Source organism: Geotrypetes seraphini, chromosome 1, assembly GCF_902459505.1.
Source record: "Geotrypetes seraphini chromosome 1, aGeoSer1.1, whole genome shotgun sequence".
NCBI classification, from domain to species: domain Eukaryota; kingdom Metazoa; phylum Chordata; class Amphibia; order Gymnophiona; family Dermophiidae; genus Geotrypetes; species Geotrypetes seraphini.
Genome location: NC_047084.1, coordinates 454,033,235 through 454,050,569, shown reverse-complemented (window position 1 = coordinate 454,050,569; position 17,335 = coordinate 454,033,235). Strand labels below are relative to the sequence as shown.

General features: G+C 45.9%; 1 protein-coding gene across 3 annotated transcripts in view; it reads right to left on the bottom strand.

Moving 5' to 3' along the window:
- Positions 1-17,335, bottom strand: part of WNK3 (WNK lysine deficient protein kinase 3) — a 464,585-nt gene that overhangs the window by 126,076 nt on the left and 321,174 nt on the right. For 2 of the 3 annotated variants that reach the window (XM_033921773.1, XM_033921782.1), the window contains 8 exons: positions 15,042-15,158; positions 14,753-14,908; positions 14,618-14,669; positions 13,663-13,797; positions 12,434-13,257; positions 3,075-3,306; positions 2,612-2,721; positions 1,747-2,258 (listed from right to left, as the gene is read on the bottom strand). In XM_033921773.1, coding sequence (XP_033777664.1) covers positions 1,747-2,258; positions 2,612-2,721; positions 3,075-3,306; positions 12,434-13,257; positions 13,663-13,797; positions 14,618-14,669; positions 14,753-14,908; positions 15,042-15,158 — 2,138 coding nt within the window. The remainder of the gene's footprint in view (positions 1-1,746; positions 2,259-2,611; positions 2,722-3,074; positions 3,307-12,433; positions 13,258-13,662; positions 13,798-14,617; positions 14,670-14,752; positions 14,909-15,041; positions 15,159-17,335) is intronic. The other variant, XM_033921790.1, reaches the window with a different exon arrangement.

Below are 17,335 nucleotides of genomic sequence, written 5' to 3'. Positions count from 1 at the left end.
CTGGCCAAGGCTGAAACAGAGCATCCAGCCCCTTGGCCTGAACATCCCTGCACATACTGAAGAACCGTGGCACTTTGGCATTGACACACATGGCCATCAGATCCATGACTGGCTGACCCAAGTCTGCACAATCAACTAAAAGGCTGCGAGACCGAGACACCATTCTCTGGTATCTAGCACATGACGACTGAGGAAGTCCACCTGGACATTCTCTGTGCCTGCTTTGTGGGAAGCTGAGATGTCGAAAAGATGAGTCTCTGCCCAGGCCATGAGCAGAAAATTTCTACTACACTGGGGAAGGTATCAATGTATGAAGAGGAAGCATCAGTATTGCATGCTACAAGCTGATACCGAAGGTGCAATAGGTGTCGAAGCGTGGTTGCATCAATAGGTGATGACCTTCAGAAATGACAACCTGTATCTAAGAACGGTGGCGTTGATGAAAGGCATGCATCAAGAGACTTTATGATAAATATGCCAAGGATCTAATGTAATCTGTTATTTGTGCGTCACACAATACCTATATAGGTTTAAGCGACTTACAGCGAGAAAAGTTAGGTTCTGTTCTGAGAGTTTCTGAGGTCGGTCCAAGTTTTCACTCCCAAGAAGGTGAGCATGGAGTGAAATATTCATTTGTACTTGACATTTTTTGTTGTTGGGAGATTCAGTTTTATCCTGTTAAGATTTCTGCATGAGGCGAACCATGCCGTGGAGAATAGGTGAATAAGTGGTGCGGACGCTATTTGATGTCAATGTCCACCAGGACCAACAGGAATCGGTACCACAGAAAAGTCCAAGTGGCTGGAAATCCAACTGCAGGCCTAATATTCTAAAAAAGAATAACATTTAGAAATAAGAAAAAAGCATTCTGTTAGTTTGTTGTTTTTATTTTTTCTTGTGTTTTGTTTTTTTAGTTAGCCCAGGACTCAGCAGCAGGAGAGGACTATACCATGGTGGAGTAAAAAGAAAGCTGAAAAGCAATCAATGCTGTCGGCAGAAGCAAAGGCTTTAAGATTGCCAAAAGGTCTCTCACACCGAAACCTATTTTATTTTGGTTTTAAAGAAATAAGATAGAAAATAACAATGAAGTAAGTAAAAATAACAGTAAAAATTGAAAAAAAGTGAAGCAGGAAGGCAAACTTGAGGAAACAAAGTTCAGATGTGTTTTTCTCACTCTGCGGAAAATAAAAAAACAAATGTCCTTGCAAGCCGGCGTCAGGCAGGAAGGCACTCGTGCATGCCATGTGCAATGTGGGCAGTCTCGAAGCTTTGCTAAAAGCTTAAAGTGACTGTACACTTTATCACTGTCCATGCTGGGCTCCGTGGATGACATCACCCACATGTGAGAATATGCTGCCTGCTTGTCTAAGGATAATCAGAGGTATGGCATGTAATCAGTGTGCCACCTGTAAGACATTAGGGTTCAATACTGATGGACAGAATGTTATAGAAAGAAAATGGTGGAAGAGAAATAGGCAGAAAATAGAAGAAAAAATTCACAATAAAAGAGAAAAACTAGTATAGGGGATGGGAATGGACAGAAAGAAAGAAAGGATACAAAGGAAAGGGAAGGAAACAACATGACAGAGGCTCTTCGCAGAAATCTATAGTACATCTTATTTCATCCTACAGCACGAGAGACTATTTTAATATTTATAAATTAATATTTTAATTTACCAATATTACGGTCTACTTCAGCCTCTATTAACTTCATTCCCACTCACTCACATAACAACTACAACTCACTTTTCCCGCAGTCTCTGAAGTTCTGCTCTCAAGTCCTCATCCTCAATTTCAGATTCGTCATCACTGCTCATAGGAGACGAGGGTGAGTAGAAGACTCTGTTCTGTTTCTGCAGGCAGGCTCGAGATGTTGGGCCTTGAACACAATCATTTGCTGGGTCTTGCAAACCAACCAAAAGTGCAGACATCTCACTGTCACTACTAGGCTGATGGTGGTCACATGACCCCCTTCTACCATCTTGCAGTTCATGCTCACAGCCAAACTGCATGCTGTTTCCTGTCAGTTCCCTCTCTGGTGTCAAGGAAGATGTGTCCGTTTCATAGGTGGTGCTAACAGAGAGTGTAGCATCTTCTGGTCTGGTGACTCTAGGTGTCCCAGGAGAAGGTACAGAAGGGATGTCTGTATCACATGGTTCTATGTTTGCAAAGGACTGAAGTTGCTCTGAGCTGGCCTGTGCTTCACATCTGGCTATATCTGAATCACTTTGCTGTAGTTGCTGTGGTACTGTGACCACCTGAGAAGTCAAAGAAGAATCTGCTATTGACAACTTTGTATACCCAAAGGAACGAAAACAATGACAATTCACCTAAATTTTTCCCTGTATTACCCCTACTATTAAAATACAAAGTCCTACACACAACTTTATCATTGCACCTCAAATCAATTCTGTAGAATCATTTGTTATTGCAGTTCCAATTCCCCAATAAATACAGCTTTGTTATTCAGTACAGACCCATACATACAAAGTATACACTTTTTCCTTACAGAATCCCTTGCCATACCAGTACAGAGATCCCCCCACCACAGCTATGTTAAACACAGTTTAATCCTGTCTTGAAGCATCAAGAAATACAGCTGTCAACAAACCTGAAAACGGCCTCGCATGAAAGAGTCCCTGCTCCCCTTGTCACTGAGCAATGCCTGTGCTCCCAAAGGAATGGAATTTGAGTCATCTGTATTCAATTCTTCCACTTCCACTGTGAGACAAGTTAGAACAAAATGCACATTGGTAACCAAGATCAACTGATCTATCATGGAAGAAGCAAAGTAAATACCCTAATTCCTGCTATACATAAACAGCAGACAGCAACATAAGTAGAGATGAGGTGGTCCTGCTCCTCTTACACATGCAGGGTATGGCCAACACATAGCCAGCTTCCCATTGAAAGGAAATGTCTGGCAACAAAGAGAAAGGTGATATATGCTGACACAGGAGGAAGAAACCAGAAAGACATTCTGTAAATGAACAAAATAGAAGAAAAAAAAAATTGTACGCACATCAAGCAAAGGGGAAACTGCCTACACTAGACCCTGCCTGTGAGCACGCTACCTTGCTGGACTCTGGATCTCTTGAATAAGCGGCTGGACTGCCGAAGCCTGCATGCCCAGCTTTTTAATTTGCGAGTCCACGATTTCTTGCTAATGGGATTTTTGAGATTAGGACAAGTAAAGCTTAGGCCAAAATATCCACCTCCTGACTGCAGCTGTGCAGCTCCACCGCTCAACGCTGGGCGGGGGCAGGTCTCAGGACCTCCAGGGAGCCAAGGGTCTGGCGAGCTCTCCTGAGAAAGAAAAGAGAAAAAAAAAAAAGAGAAGGAAAGAAAGCAATGTCAGACACACAGTAATCACCACAGCAGGGATACTTCACCAGCTTCTCTAATTACTCTGATTCATATTCAGATACTCTTCAGTGCTTGCCCAGAGAGTAAGAAATGGAAAACCTGTTGCTCAGCTATTTCCAGATTAGACTACTGCTCTGGTGTAGCCATCCATGGGATAAGCATATAATGAAAGATTAGGTTTCTTACCTCTGCTAATCTTCCTTCTTGTAAATCTCCTCTGGAGGCTGAACTCGCGGGTTGTGCATCTATTCTAGCCTTGGCTACAGAACTTAGAAATAAAACCAAGCCCCTCTGCGAGGTCACCTGTGCGGACACTCCCCTTGAAGCTCAGTAGGTAACAAAGCCAGGAGTATCTAATACAAACAGGAAACACAAGAAAAAGAGAGGAGGGTGCAGGGACTCTCCGCTATAAATCAATGTTGCTCATGATAACCAAATACATAATCAACGCATGCCAAAAAAGGCCAAGTTAGCATAATAAGAAATTGTAACATTTCTCACCTGCATTAAAGAAGAGACAGCCTAAAGAGCAGATGGGGCACCACCCCGGGACCCTTAATACCCCATAAGCTTACATAAAAATACACTCATGGAAATTTTAGTGAGGCTGGTCAAAGATAGAAAATCAACTCACTAGTTACTGGCAGGTGACCTGCGAATCAGACAAAACAGATGAGCGGGAGTTCAGCCTTCAGAGGAGAGTTACAAGAAGGAAGATTAGCAGAGGTAAGAAACCTAATCTTTCATTCTTGTACAATCCCTCTGGAGACGGGACGTATCAAAGCAGTCTCAAATCTCAGGGGGGTCCGATGAGCCCGCCACCAGAACAGAAGAGCCAAAGGCCGTATCACCCTTAGCTACCATATCAAGCCAGTAAAACCTGGAAAAAGTATGAAAGAAAGCCCAAGTGGCTGTCCGACAAATCTCCTCAGGCGAGATCTCATGAGATTCAGCCGAGGAAGCCATTCCTCCAGTAGACTGCGTCTTTACCCCAAGGGTAGGCTTCTTCCCCACTGCCACATAGGCCGCAGAAATGGCCACACGTATACAACGCGAGATGGTAGCCATGGAAGCAGGCCGACCCCGGCGCACAGGGCTAGCCAGCACAAACAGATGGTCCGACAGACGGAAGTCGTTAGTGGCCTCTAGGTATCTCAAAAGGAGACGCCGCACATCCAGAGACCGTAAAACCCAGTTCTTAGACTTGAAATCTGACAGAACAAAAGTGGGTAGCCGAACTACCCGGTTGACGTGGACTGCAGAAGAAAAGAAGACACGGTACTCAAAACAACAGCAGACTCCGTGAAGTGGAGAAAAGGATCCCTGCATGATATAGCCTCAAGCTCCAACAGTCCCTTTGCAGAACTGACTGCAACAAGAAGAGCAGTTTTGACAGTAACATCTCTCAGAGAAATCCCATCCAGGGGTTCATAGAGCAGACACGCCAGCAAGTGGAGAATCAGATTCAGATCCCACAGAGGACACGGTAGTCTCAAGGGAGGCCGCAGCCTCTCTGCCCCCCTCCCTCGGTAAGAAGCATACAACATCTGGGGGAGGCGCCAGAGAACCCCCAAGAGAAGAGGGACCCGAACATGAAAGTCCCGCAATGGGGATAAAGATGAAGAAACTACCAGACCCTTCCTGAGGCCAGCCCACAGGAAGGCCAGAACATGTGCCACTGATGGGGCCAAAGGATCAACGTGAACCCCTGCACATCAAGCCGGAAAGCACCTCTAGGCCTTCATGGAGGCCGACCCCATCAAATTCCTGTCACCATGAAGAAGTGTGGCGATGACAGCAGAAGAGAAGCCCCTAGCCCTCAAGGCCGCGCGTATAGCACCAGGCCGCAAGACCAAAGCAGTCCGGAACTTGAAGGGCTATCGGGCCCTGCATGAGCAATCTCTGATGGCAAGGAAGACAAAGACCCCTCATGGAGCTCAACCGCTCCAGGTCTGCATACCAAGGACGGCTGGGCCAGTCCAGGGCCAATAGGAACACCGGACCTGACTGAGATGCAACCCCGGGCAGAACGCGCCCTATCATAGGCCACGGGGAAAAGCCATACAGAAGTTCCCCTTCTGGCCACGGTTGAACCGGAGCGCCGAGCCCTGCTCTGCGGACCTCTTGTCAGCAGCTGAAGAACTTGTCCGCCTTCCAGTTCCCTGAGGACGCTATCAGATTGAAGGCGGAGCGACCCCACCAACGAATTATGGCTTTGAATGCTAGCCTGGACAGAGACCATTCTCCCGGGTCCAGAATCTGACACACTCCTGCCACATGAGCCGAAGACAAGGCCATCAGATGCTTCTCCGCCTAGGCAACGAACATCCGGGCCTCCAGGTTCAGCAGAGGACTCCTCATGTCTCCCTCACAGTTTACATAAGCAACCGCCATTGCAATGTCCGAGAAAACGCGGAGATTCCCTTGAAATCGCAGCAGAGTCAGACGGACTGTACGCATTTCCAGCCGATTGATCAACCATCTCCTCTCCAACGCAGTCCACCGACCCTGGACTGGCACAGACTGGCAAACTGCACCCCAGCCGAAGAGAATCACGTTTGTTGCCATGGTCATCCAGTCCAAGACGCGCAGAGGGAGCCCTCTGTAAAGAGTAACCAGGTTCAACTACCACACCATCCAGCTGCATGCCATCGCCAACCATGGCAACTTCACCCCTAGCGCATCCCGCTTAGGATGCCACCGAGACAGAAGGGATAACTGAGGAGGATGGATGCGAGCTCTTGCCCAAGGATCACAACTATGATCACCCCCATGAGACCCAATACCTGCGGATATTGCCAGGCCATCGGGGCTGCAGCCGCTAACATGTCCTGAACTGCATTCCGAAGCTTGTGCTTCCCGGATTCCATCAGAAACACTTGGTTCCTGCCCGTATGGAAATGGACTTCCATGTACTCCAAGTCCTGCATTGGCTCGAGGCGACTCTTCTTGAGATGGATTACCTAGATGAGATTGTCCAGCACTCACCGTTTGGCAAACCGCCAAGCAGCCTTCCTCTAAGAGGGAGCTCTGATCAGCTAATCGTTGAGGTTCTGATGGACAAAAACACCCAGCGAGCGCGGATAGGCAGCCACTACCACCATGACTTTGGTGAATGATCTGGGTGAAGACACCAAGCCGAAGGGCAGCGCCGTAAACTGGCAGAGCCACCTGAGAATATGAAACCTCAGGAACCTCTGATGATCCGGGGGGGAAAAAAAAAAAAATCAGGATGTGGAGGCATGCTTTCGAAAGGTCCAAGAAAGTAAAAAACTCCACGGGCACCACTGCTGCCTTCTTTGAACGCACTGTTTCCAGCCGGAAACGCAGAACTTGCAGGAAGGCGTTCACTGCCCTCAGGGCCAGAATTGGTCTGCAATCTTCGGAGTCCTTCATTGGCATGATGAAGTAAATTGAGTATCTCCCGGAGCCCAAGTATCCCTTTGGGACAGGCTTTATAGCTGCCAGATCCAGCAATCTGTTTACCGTGGCTCGCACCTTGCTGGCCTTGTCCAGAATTCCCACAGGAGGGGACAGGAAGAATTCCAGCGGAGACCGAAAAAACTGTAGTCAAAGGCCTTCCCTGAGCACGTCGAGGACTCACTGGTCCGAGATTACCATTTGCCATTTTGGAAGGAAGATCGAAAGCTGCCCACCGTACCAGGAGTGCCCCGCCAGAGACTTGGCATCATAATTTTCTCTAGGGAGGGGCAGAAGGCCAGGAGTAGGAAAACTGTTGGCATGCTGCACCTCCAAAGCGAGGACTGGAGGGAGCTCCAAAACGCTGTCTTGCCGAGGGTACTGCAAACTGAGAAGTGCGCCAGAAGGGATGAAAATCCGGTCGTCCCACACCCTTGATCGGACAAGGACTAGAGCCAGGGAGCACTTCAGGCTTACGGTCCTGAACACTGGCCATAAGGTCATCCAAACCCTGGCCAAACAAAAGCAAACCTTTAAAAGGGAACCAGCTCAGCAAAGCCTTTAGCTGAAGGAGCACCCGATCACTGGTGAATCCAAGTCATTCACCGAGCGGACACTGAAGAAGCTCCCAGCTTATTTCAAGATGCCATACAGTGCGTCTGTCAAAAAATTCAGATATGCCCAGGCCACAAGAAAGTGGCCGCCGCAGCTCACACTCCCGCCGTAGCAGAAACAGAGAGACTCTTGAGAACAAAATTCACTCTTCTATCCTAAACATCCTGCAGGACAACCCCTAAATCTGAGGATAAAGAGGTACGTTTGGCAACCTAAGCCACAGCTGAATCTACAGCCAGCGGGACCAGGCACTAGTCGAAGTCCAATGCCATGGGATACAACTTTGTCATGGTGCAAGGATAAGGGACCCTCCAGAGACTCCTAGACCTCTAACAGCACTTCCACCAAAACTGCATTGTCCAGCAAGGAGGCGGACAGCGGAGGCTCAGAACTGTACATTCTGCCTGAACCGTGTGTTCTGAAACCAGATTCCGTGTTCACAGTGACCCAGAAATAAGGTCCGGCAGGCGGCTAGTCTTGAAGAGCAAACACACCGCCTGGCAATCCGCAAGGTCTCGGAACCCATTGTTCTGGGTATGACCCAGATCCACTAAGTTAGCCATATCTGCTGATTCCGCTGAAGAAACAGGCGACAGCAAAGGCACAGATACCGAAGCAAGGGCGGGAACAAGCCGTCTGCTTAATTGTACCCCTGCAAAGGAACAAATTGACATGCTGGCATCCAAAGATGGAACAGACTGTTGTACTGGAGTCTGAGTGGGAGAAACAGGCAAAGCTCCTTTTTCTTTTTTTTTTTTAATAAAGCCAGCTAGCTCAGATCCACAAAATCTGGGAAAAAAACAGTCACCGGTGGCCGGAACCGCTCTGTGCATCTCAGATCTCACAAGATTAGCAGACTGAGGAGACTTTTCCCTGGAACTGCGCTTCCGTTTCACAAAAGCACCATCCGAGTCCAGTTTAGGCAGCAATAGCGACTCCAGTGTAATTCAAGGGTGTTAAGGCCTCTCAGGAGGAGGGGAGCGTGGGATCCGCATACTTCTCCCTCCCCCCTTGCGGCCCGTGGCACACGGGATATATGGCAGAGAATCCGGCCGCCATCTGCCACATCTAAGGCATGAATCCATGCCATCCTGTCCTGAGGAGGCCACATGTAAAAACAACAGATTTTACATGGAGCAAAAAACAAAGATTTTAAGGTCAAAAACTACACTTTTAAAAAGTTCAATGAAAATCCAAGATGGCCACCGCGGGTGCCGATTTTGACTGAAAACTGCCTGTTAAAAACGCAGAGAACACAAGAAATGGTGATTTTACTATTTTACAGGTGGGGGGACCAGGGAAATCACTCAAACCCCCGATTTCAGCAGCCCCCAAAATCGCCAAACCCAGAGGTATACAGACAGCTCTGATACATGGTGCTGCAATGCATTTCATTGGCAGCCAGCAATACACAGTGCAAGCATAGGGAGATCGGTACCTCAAGGAGCTGATCAAATTGGATTTTTCAGGTCTTCTGACCACCTCACCTTCCTTGTCACCACAGATCACAACCACCAGGACCCTTCAGGGGAATTAAGGAAAACACGCGGTCCGGTTCCGATCCCGGTGTACCTCCACAGAACTGCAGCAGCCTGCACTCTACCCCTTTGTGGACGAACCAGGGGAGAGATGGCCCCTGATGCTGGAGACCCGATCCAATCTGCAGGCTGTCTAGAGCACTGTTCTTCCCGCTGGTCTGCAGAAAATTCCTGCCGGTCCGCGCAGGACCGGCGAGATCGACATCTGCAATTTCCTGCCGGTCCGCACAGGACCGGCGAGATCGACATCTGCAATTTCCTGCTGGTCCGCGCAGGACCGGCAAGATCAACAGCTGAAGTCCGCGCAGGGCCGGAGAGATCATAGGGAGCCTCCGACAGTGGCTTTCTCCCCTCCCAGCAGCTCTCCTTACCTACCAGCATAGCGATTCAGGAAGGCAGCCTTGGGGTTTTTGCTGAGTCACAGCCGCCTCTGATGATGCAACTTCCTCTCTCCTCAGAGGTGGCGCGACCTAACAAAGGACCCGAGGCTGCCTTCCTGAATCGCTGGTAAGTAAGGAGAGCTGCTGGGAAGAGAGAAAGCCACTGTTAGAGGCTGGGAAGCTGCTGGGCATGGTAAGAAAAAGGGGGACAGTTGCTACTGGACCTGGAGGGAGGGAGAAGGAGAGATGCTGCTAGGAGGGGAGGAGGAAAAGGAGTCTGGGAAGCTGCTGGGCAAGGGGAAAAAAAAAGGGGGGGGGACAGCTGCTACTGGACATGGAGGGAAGGAGAAGGAGAGATGCTGCTGAGAGGGGAGGAGGGAAAGGGAAGGGAAGAGAGTTACTGCTGGACAGGGGAAGGAAGGAAGGGAGAAGAAAAAAGGAAGGAAATAGCTGGCAGGGAGATTAGATGAGGGGAAGGGGAGAGACAGGAATGAGATGGGAAGGGGGGTCAGAAGAGAAATTGAGAGGGACAAAGATGTTAGATCTGGTGTAGGAGAGATAAAAATGAAGAGAGCAGTGAAGCTGGAATGAATCATGTAAAAAGGAGAGAGGGGTCGTAGGCTGGATGGAATGGGGAGAGGGGCATAGAAAGATGACAAATACCATATGGAAGGGGGAGAGGTCAGGCAGTAGATGGAAGGGGCAGATGCTGGATTGAAGAGACAAAGAGGGCAGACGCTGGAAGGAAGAGTGAAAAGAAGATGAAAGCAGAAACCAGAGACAACAAAAGGTAGAAACAAATAATTGTATTTCTATTTTGTGATTAGAATATCAGATATAAAATATATATCCTGCTAGAGCTGGTGTTAGACATAACTGGGGACTGCAAAGTCCAGGCAGTGGCTTAGGGCTCTCTCTGACCAGGGGGGCAGTTTCCCTAGTTGCACTTCCCTAACCCTATTCCTGATGTGTGTGTTAGCAGGATATTTCTGTGTAGCATTCTATAATAATTTGGCTTATTCAGTTTTCTTGATAGTAGAGGGGATATATGTGAAGGGGAGGGGAGACAGGGGTTTTGTTGATCCTTGCTCTGTATTATTTGTATTTATAAAATGACAATTGTACAGAATATTGTTTCTTTTTCTACTTTAATAAAATACATTCAATATAAAATCATAACTGAGGCTTGTGCGGATGGGATCAGATGGTTTGCGAGGACCGAGCTCGCGAAGACGGGGCGGAAACTGGGTTTTTTAATTTCAGTCCTAGTAGTTTGCCGGTCCACAAAATAAATTTTTTTTTTCCCAGACGGTCTATAGGTATAAAAAGGTTGAAGAACACTGATCTAGAGGGCTTACTGCAGTTTAAGCTTACAGAGCAGACAATCATTAAGGAAAAGTCTGTGATCTCCCGCCGAAGGAACACTCTGAGTGAATCCGCAGCACTTGGACAATACCTGCGGCACCGAAGAAAACAAGACTAGGAATTGAGAAATAAAATCATGAGCAGAAGAAACTAGAAGGCTGCAGAAACAAACTGAGCTTCAAGGGGATTGTCCGCAAAGGTGAATTCGCAGAGGGGGTTGGTTTTATTTCTAAGTTCTGCAGCCAAGGCTGGAATAGATGCAGTTCAACCTCCACAGGGATTGTACAAGAATTCATGTTTACACATGCATATCTGCAAATAATTGAACAACTCAAAGTCATGTGCATACATTCACAAACAAATAAACCAAACTTGAGTGTAAATATTCACAAATTAGCATGCACCCTAGGTTTTTGTGTGTTATTACAATGAGAGCATATGGAGCTCATGCACAGCCTTATTTATGAGTACCCAGGTTCATACATACACATGTAACATATACCTGAACAAGTACACATACATTCATTTTAATGTATAATTTGAGTTTGCGCCTGATCCAAACATGCTGAATTTTGGAGAAAATGGGGCAATGCAGAAATCTCATAAAATGGATTATAAACCAGGGCCAAAAACTCTCTAAGGAATCCTATAGCTCATTTTTTTTTAACAAGTAACAGAAGCAAACTGAAATGCAGTGGTACCTTGGTTTACGAGCATAATTCGTTCCAGAAGCATGCTCGTAAACCAAAATACTCGTATATCAAAGCGAGTTTCCCCATAGGAAATAATGGAAACTCGCTTTGATATGTTCTCACCCCCGCTGAGGCCAGTGGCACTGCTTTATTCCCCCCCCCCCCACGAGAACCTGCATTGCTCCCCCCACGATCCAGCACCCTCCCCCCCTGTGATCAGGCACCCTCCCCACCGCGATCCGGCACCCTCCCCCTCGCAACCTGAAGTCCCCCAGACCCACCCGAACCCGCTTCTTACTTTCAGCTCGGCCTCGGCACTGGCACCGGCATGTCCTGTGCATTGGTGCCGGTGCCCGAAGATCGGCCTCCTCTTCTGTGCTGGGCCTTGAGCATCTGTGCATGCTCAAGGCCTGCGAGTTCAAGTTCTCTCCGAGATTCGAGATCTCAGAGAGAACGTGAACTCGCAGGCCTTGAGCATGCGCAGATGCTCAAGGCCCAGCAGAGAAGAGGCGGCCGATCTTCGGGCACCGGCACCAACGCACAGGACATGCCATGACGGTGCCGAGGCCAAGCTGAAAGTAAGAAGTGGGTTCGGGTGGGTCTGGGGGACTTCAGGTCACGGTGGGGGGATGCCGGATCGTGGAAGGGGGGAGGATCGCAGGGGGAGGGTGCCGGATTGCGGGGTATCGCAAGTAAATCGAGCCACGCTTGGTTTCCGAGGCGTCGATTTTGCTAATGTTTTGCTCGTCTTGCAAAACACTCGCAAACTGGTGCACTCGTAAACCGAGGTACCACTGTACTTAGATTTTTTTTCTTTTAAACTAAATAACATTCAACGTTACCGCCACCCATAGGCACCCCCCACTGCACTAATCCATGCTCATAGCACTCTACCTTGTCTGTCAATATCCATGATACTACATTATGTGTAGATCATCCCTGATACTTGCACCCCCATTGACACCATGCTGCTCCCACTCATGGACAAAGTCTAATTGTTTTTACAGTTGAAGAAATCACTTCAGAAGAGTGGCTTGTTAAGACAAGAAGTACTTACAGGGGAGTCCAAATCACTAGAGATGGCTGTGACTATAGCGGAGTCCCCCACAATCACTGGTAGGTTGGCAGGCTGGCAAGCAGTCACTTCAAGTAGAGTAAGAGCAGCTATTACACCACATTCCTTGGATTCTTCATGGGTAGCTCCAGAGGCACTGGAACTGACAGGTGGTGGCTCTGGGACAGAGCAGGAAAGAGTGTCTTCAGCAGATGAGGAGAGGAGAGACTCTGTACCATGAGACTCCTTTAGATTCTCTGCCTGAGAGCCAGCTGGGCTGTGCTCTGGGTACAGCAAAGTCCTCAATTTCTCATCTAAACTCTTAATTCGATTGTCCACAAATTCAATTTTTGGAGGACCATCAGTATCAGATTCTGGCACTGAAGATGATAGGAGGAGGCCCGTTTCCAGGCTGGGAGACTGTCCTAACTGCAAAGCATTTTTTTCCAGAATTAATACAGCATCTCCATCTTGAAGAATAGGTTCTGTGCCCAGGACTGGCACAATAGATTGAGGGCTAAATTCAGACACATCAATATGTGCATCATGTGACATTCTTGCAGTACTGAATTGGCAGTCAGCTTTAAAGGATGCAGGTTGTGGCTGAAGAGCAGCACTAGCACAGGACCTCAAAGGTTCTATAAAAGTTGTGCCTCTTGCACAGGCAGACGATTCCACAACCTCACTGCCACCTTCTGCCTGAGAGGAGACACATGGCTGCTCTGTTCTGTCTTCTTGCTTTGCTCCTGGTTCGGAATTAGGCACAGAAACTTCTTCTTGAGGGACGGCACCTGGTATTCTTGACATCTTCTCTTCTCTCTCTGGGGCTAAGAGACAACAGATTAGATAGCTACATGACATTTTTGATAGAGACAGACAGTTCATCTGATGCAAGAACACTGGCAGTCATTGATATCTCCTGGTACAAATCAGTAAGTCTCATGGATCTTTCTATGCTACACAAATCTCTACCCTTGCTTGTTCTTTCAAAGACCTATGAATAATATAAGTTCCTTTCTTACTATTTTTACTTCCTTAACCAGCAGAGAGAAAGTACAATGTTAACTTGTTAAAAAATATTTTCAATAAGTCAACCAACATGGTTGATTCCTTTATTACAGATATATTTTAAGCTGGTAAGGGAAGAAATCAGCAATCATAACAGGTTATACCCAGGTTTCAGGTATGCACACATTTTCTATATGGCTCTTTTGTAGATATCTTTAGCTCACCTGGAAGTGTTTTTTCCTGGGGAACCTGCAAAGGCTGAGATGAATGTGAGGATGGTGGCATCTCACGGTTCTTTATAGTCTGGTTGATAAAAAACCTCCAGCGTCCAACAGGGGAAGATTGGGGAACAGTGTCACCTGAGAAGGAAAAACAAGAGAGCAATTATTGGTTCAATCTTGACTTAGAATAGAAAGCCATCTCCCAGCACTAGGCTGCAAAACCAGAAAAGATCCTCCATCTCTGGTTATCCATGACAATGAGAGAGCTTCAGATGAAAAAATCCACAGCACTCCAAAGCAGCTATAATTGAAGGCAGGCAAAACAAAAACAGAAATTTACTATCAAGAGGCCCCTACTAACCATACCACTCTTTGATCCTTGCTGAAGAAGGGAAGGAAACACGCTACTGGATTATACTTTTGTCTTTTATTGGAGGGTGCAGGGGTGGACACTGGATTATTCTACTTTCTGATTTCATTGAGGGGATAGAGAGAGGGTACACCGAACCATACCACTTATGTTCTTTGCTGTCACAGATGACCTTGGCCAGAAAGGTAGTCAAGGTCAGAGAACTGACCATAAGATACTCATGCCTAGAACTATGAAAGGGAGGCCAATTGTGTACTTAGTAGAGGCAGAAGTCTCTAGATGGGCCAGAAGTAAGACAAGGTTTGGATTTCTTCATGGTTTCTAAAACAAAGTATAACATCAAGGAAGGAGACCTCAATGAAATGTATCTCATATATGTGGAACTATAGAAGTACTTCTTCCACTTTCAAACCTGAGAAAATTAACCAAGAGTCAAGTGCCCAGTGTTAAGGGCAAGAATATCCCAAGCACCATAAGGAGAAGCAATAAAAGGAAACCTGAATTTACATATACCAGTTCACACCTTCAGAGCGGCACGGATAACCTGTGATGAAAAGAAGGGCGTAAACTGGATAGAAATATACTTACTGCTGCTTTGAGTGGATGCAGGGTTTATTTGCACGTGCTCAGATGATCCTGTCTGAATTAGAAATGAACAGATAAATAAAAGAAGCTGTGGGCATGTGTCCTTGAAGACCTGTTTTGCTATGTGATAGTTCTTACCCGGCTACTGCTTGATGCTGAAGCTACAGGTTCTACTCCAGGTGCCCTTTCATCAGCAGGTAGGTTGCGCAGTGTCTCTAGGCTCTGACACACAATCAGTCTGAGCTCCTCCACAAACTTCTCTTTCTCACCTTCTAGCACAAAATCTTCCTCCACCTGTCCAATCACCAAATAACACCAATTTCTAAACAAGAGGACAAAGGGACTCTCAATTCCACTTTAACTAAAGAAGCAAAGCAGCTGCACCTCTTCTCCAGAATCTCCTATGCAGCCACTATCCCAAACTCACCATATAATCTGCAATATCTTCTGGTGCATCACCATCTGCATCAAATTTGAAGGTGACCATCTTGTTATTGTGAGTCTCCAACTGACATTCCACCATGTTATCTCCAGTTGTGGAAACCTTGTCACAGGAAAATAGCAGGAACTGCTGATGCCAGTCAAAAAACACATATATACACTGCAAAGCACATCCAGATGCCAACTAACTATAAGCTGGATAGCACCTAAACTATCCTTACTAGCATACAAATTCACACCTGCTCCAAATAAAAGTTAAATGTGTGCGAGTGGTCAAATATTTTATAAAATAAAATTGTGTACACAGCAACTCCACTCCTGTTCTGCCTAAGTCAAGTTATCAGTAATGCTTCATGCTTATTTGTCCACACAGTTTTATAAGAAATATCTTCTGCAAGTAAACATACTTTTCATGCAGAAATTGCTTATAAAATTGCCTGTATTGAGAGCAACTTCAAAAGTCATTTACTTGGGTAAAAAGGCAATTTTAAAACTGTTTATCCTCCCTTCAAGTTTGTGTTGTCAGAACTTTTCACTTCTCTATTACCCTCCAGGTACTTTAGTTAGATTGTGAGCCTTCGGGACAGTAAGGGAATTTTTCAAGTACCTTTCTTATTTCTAATCTTAATGTATATTTTCTGTAAACCGCTTAGAACCTAACGGATGTAGCGGTATATAAGAAATAAATTACATTACATTATTATTTTGCACTGAGTGCAGCTACCCTTTGCTGCCTTTGAGAAAGTACAGTCCTATGACACTGATTACAGGGAACCATTGTGTAACATTTCAAACACAAAAACAAGAAATTAGATCAGTGATTCCCAATCCTGTCCCTGGAGGAACCCTAGTCAATCAGGTTTTCAGGATATCCACAATGAATATGCATGAAATTGATTTGCATATCAAAGAGGCAGTATATGCAAATCAATCTTAAGCATATTCACTGTGGATATCCTGAAAACTTGACTGGCTTGGGATCCCCAGGACAAGAATGGAAAGTAAGATCTAATTCATTGATTCTCAATTTTCTTTGAGTCCCTCCAGAGTTGTCCTGACACTTGGGTTTGCCTTCTGTCAGCAGATGGAGATTGATAATCACTGAACTAAGTTAGAAGACTCTTGATTTTAGAAAACAGATAAAAACTCAATTATTCAATAGGTTGGATTCTTAATACATTTTAATGTTTTAACATTTATATTCTATTTTAAATATTGTTTGTATCCTTTTTTTACATTGTATTTATTTCTCTTACATTGCATGCATTTAACTTGCTGAATCTGAAATGATTTGCATTGTTTGTACTATGCTTAATTGTTGTGAACCGCCTAGAACTTTCAGGTATGGCAGTATATAAAAATAAATTATTTTTAAAAATAAATTATTTAAGTATCCTGTGCAACTACTTACTAGCCAGTAGCCAACTCAAAGAAATGTACAAACTACTCCCTAAATACTTCTAATGTCCTGACAATCCATTTGTAATCTGCCTTGAACCGCAAGATAATGGCGGAATAGAAATCCCTAATGTAATGTATTTCAATACAAAAGCACAAAAAGGTCACTAAGTCCCCAATGAACTTCTATCCTCCAAATAACAAAGCTCTTGGCTACGCTAACCACTCAACCCAATTCTTCTAGCAACTAGATAAACTGAGCAGTGGTCTCCTTGCTCTCCTGAAATAATTTTGCTCTGATTAGCTGATCATCCAAATAGGACTATACTAACACCCCCCTGTCACCTCAAGGCTGCCACAACCACTATCACTTTTCAACCATCACTGCTGTCTTGGTACATACGAGTACCAATGACACAAGGAAATATGACAGGGAAAATCTGGAAGCCAAATTTAGGCTCTTAGATAGGAAGCTAAAATCCAGAATCTCTGGGGTAGCATTTTCAGAAGTGTTCCTTGTTCCACGAGTAGAACCCAAGAGACAGGCAGAGTTCCAGAGTCTCAATGCATGGTTGAGGTGATGGTGCAGGGAGGAAAGTTTTAAGATTTGTTAGGAATTGGGCGATATTCTGGGGAATGGGGAGCCTATTCTGCAAAGATGGGCTCCACCTTAACCAGAGTGGAACCAGGCTGTTGGCATCAATATTTAAAAAAGGAGGTACTGTAGCTTTTAAACTAGAAACAGGAAGAAGGCCAACAGTTGCTCAAAAGACCATGATTTAGAACAAGGCAGTTCTAGAATGTTGTCCGATTAAGACCTGGGCTTCAGTGTCTCCCTCTTTTATTTTTTAGTTTTATTTTGCTGGTTTCAACTTTGTTTCT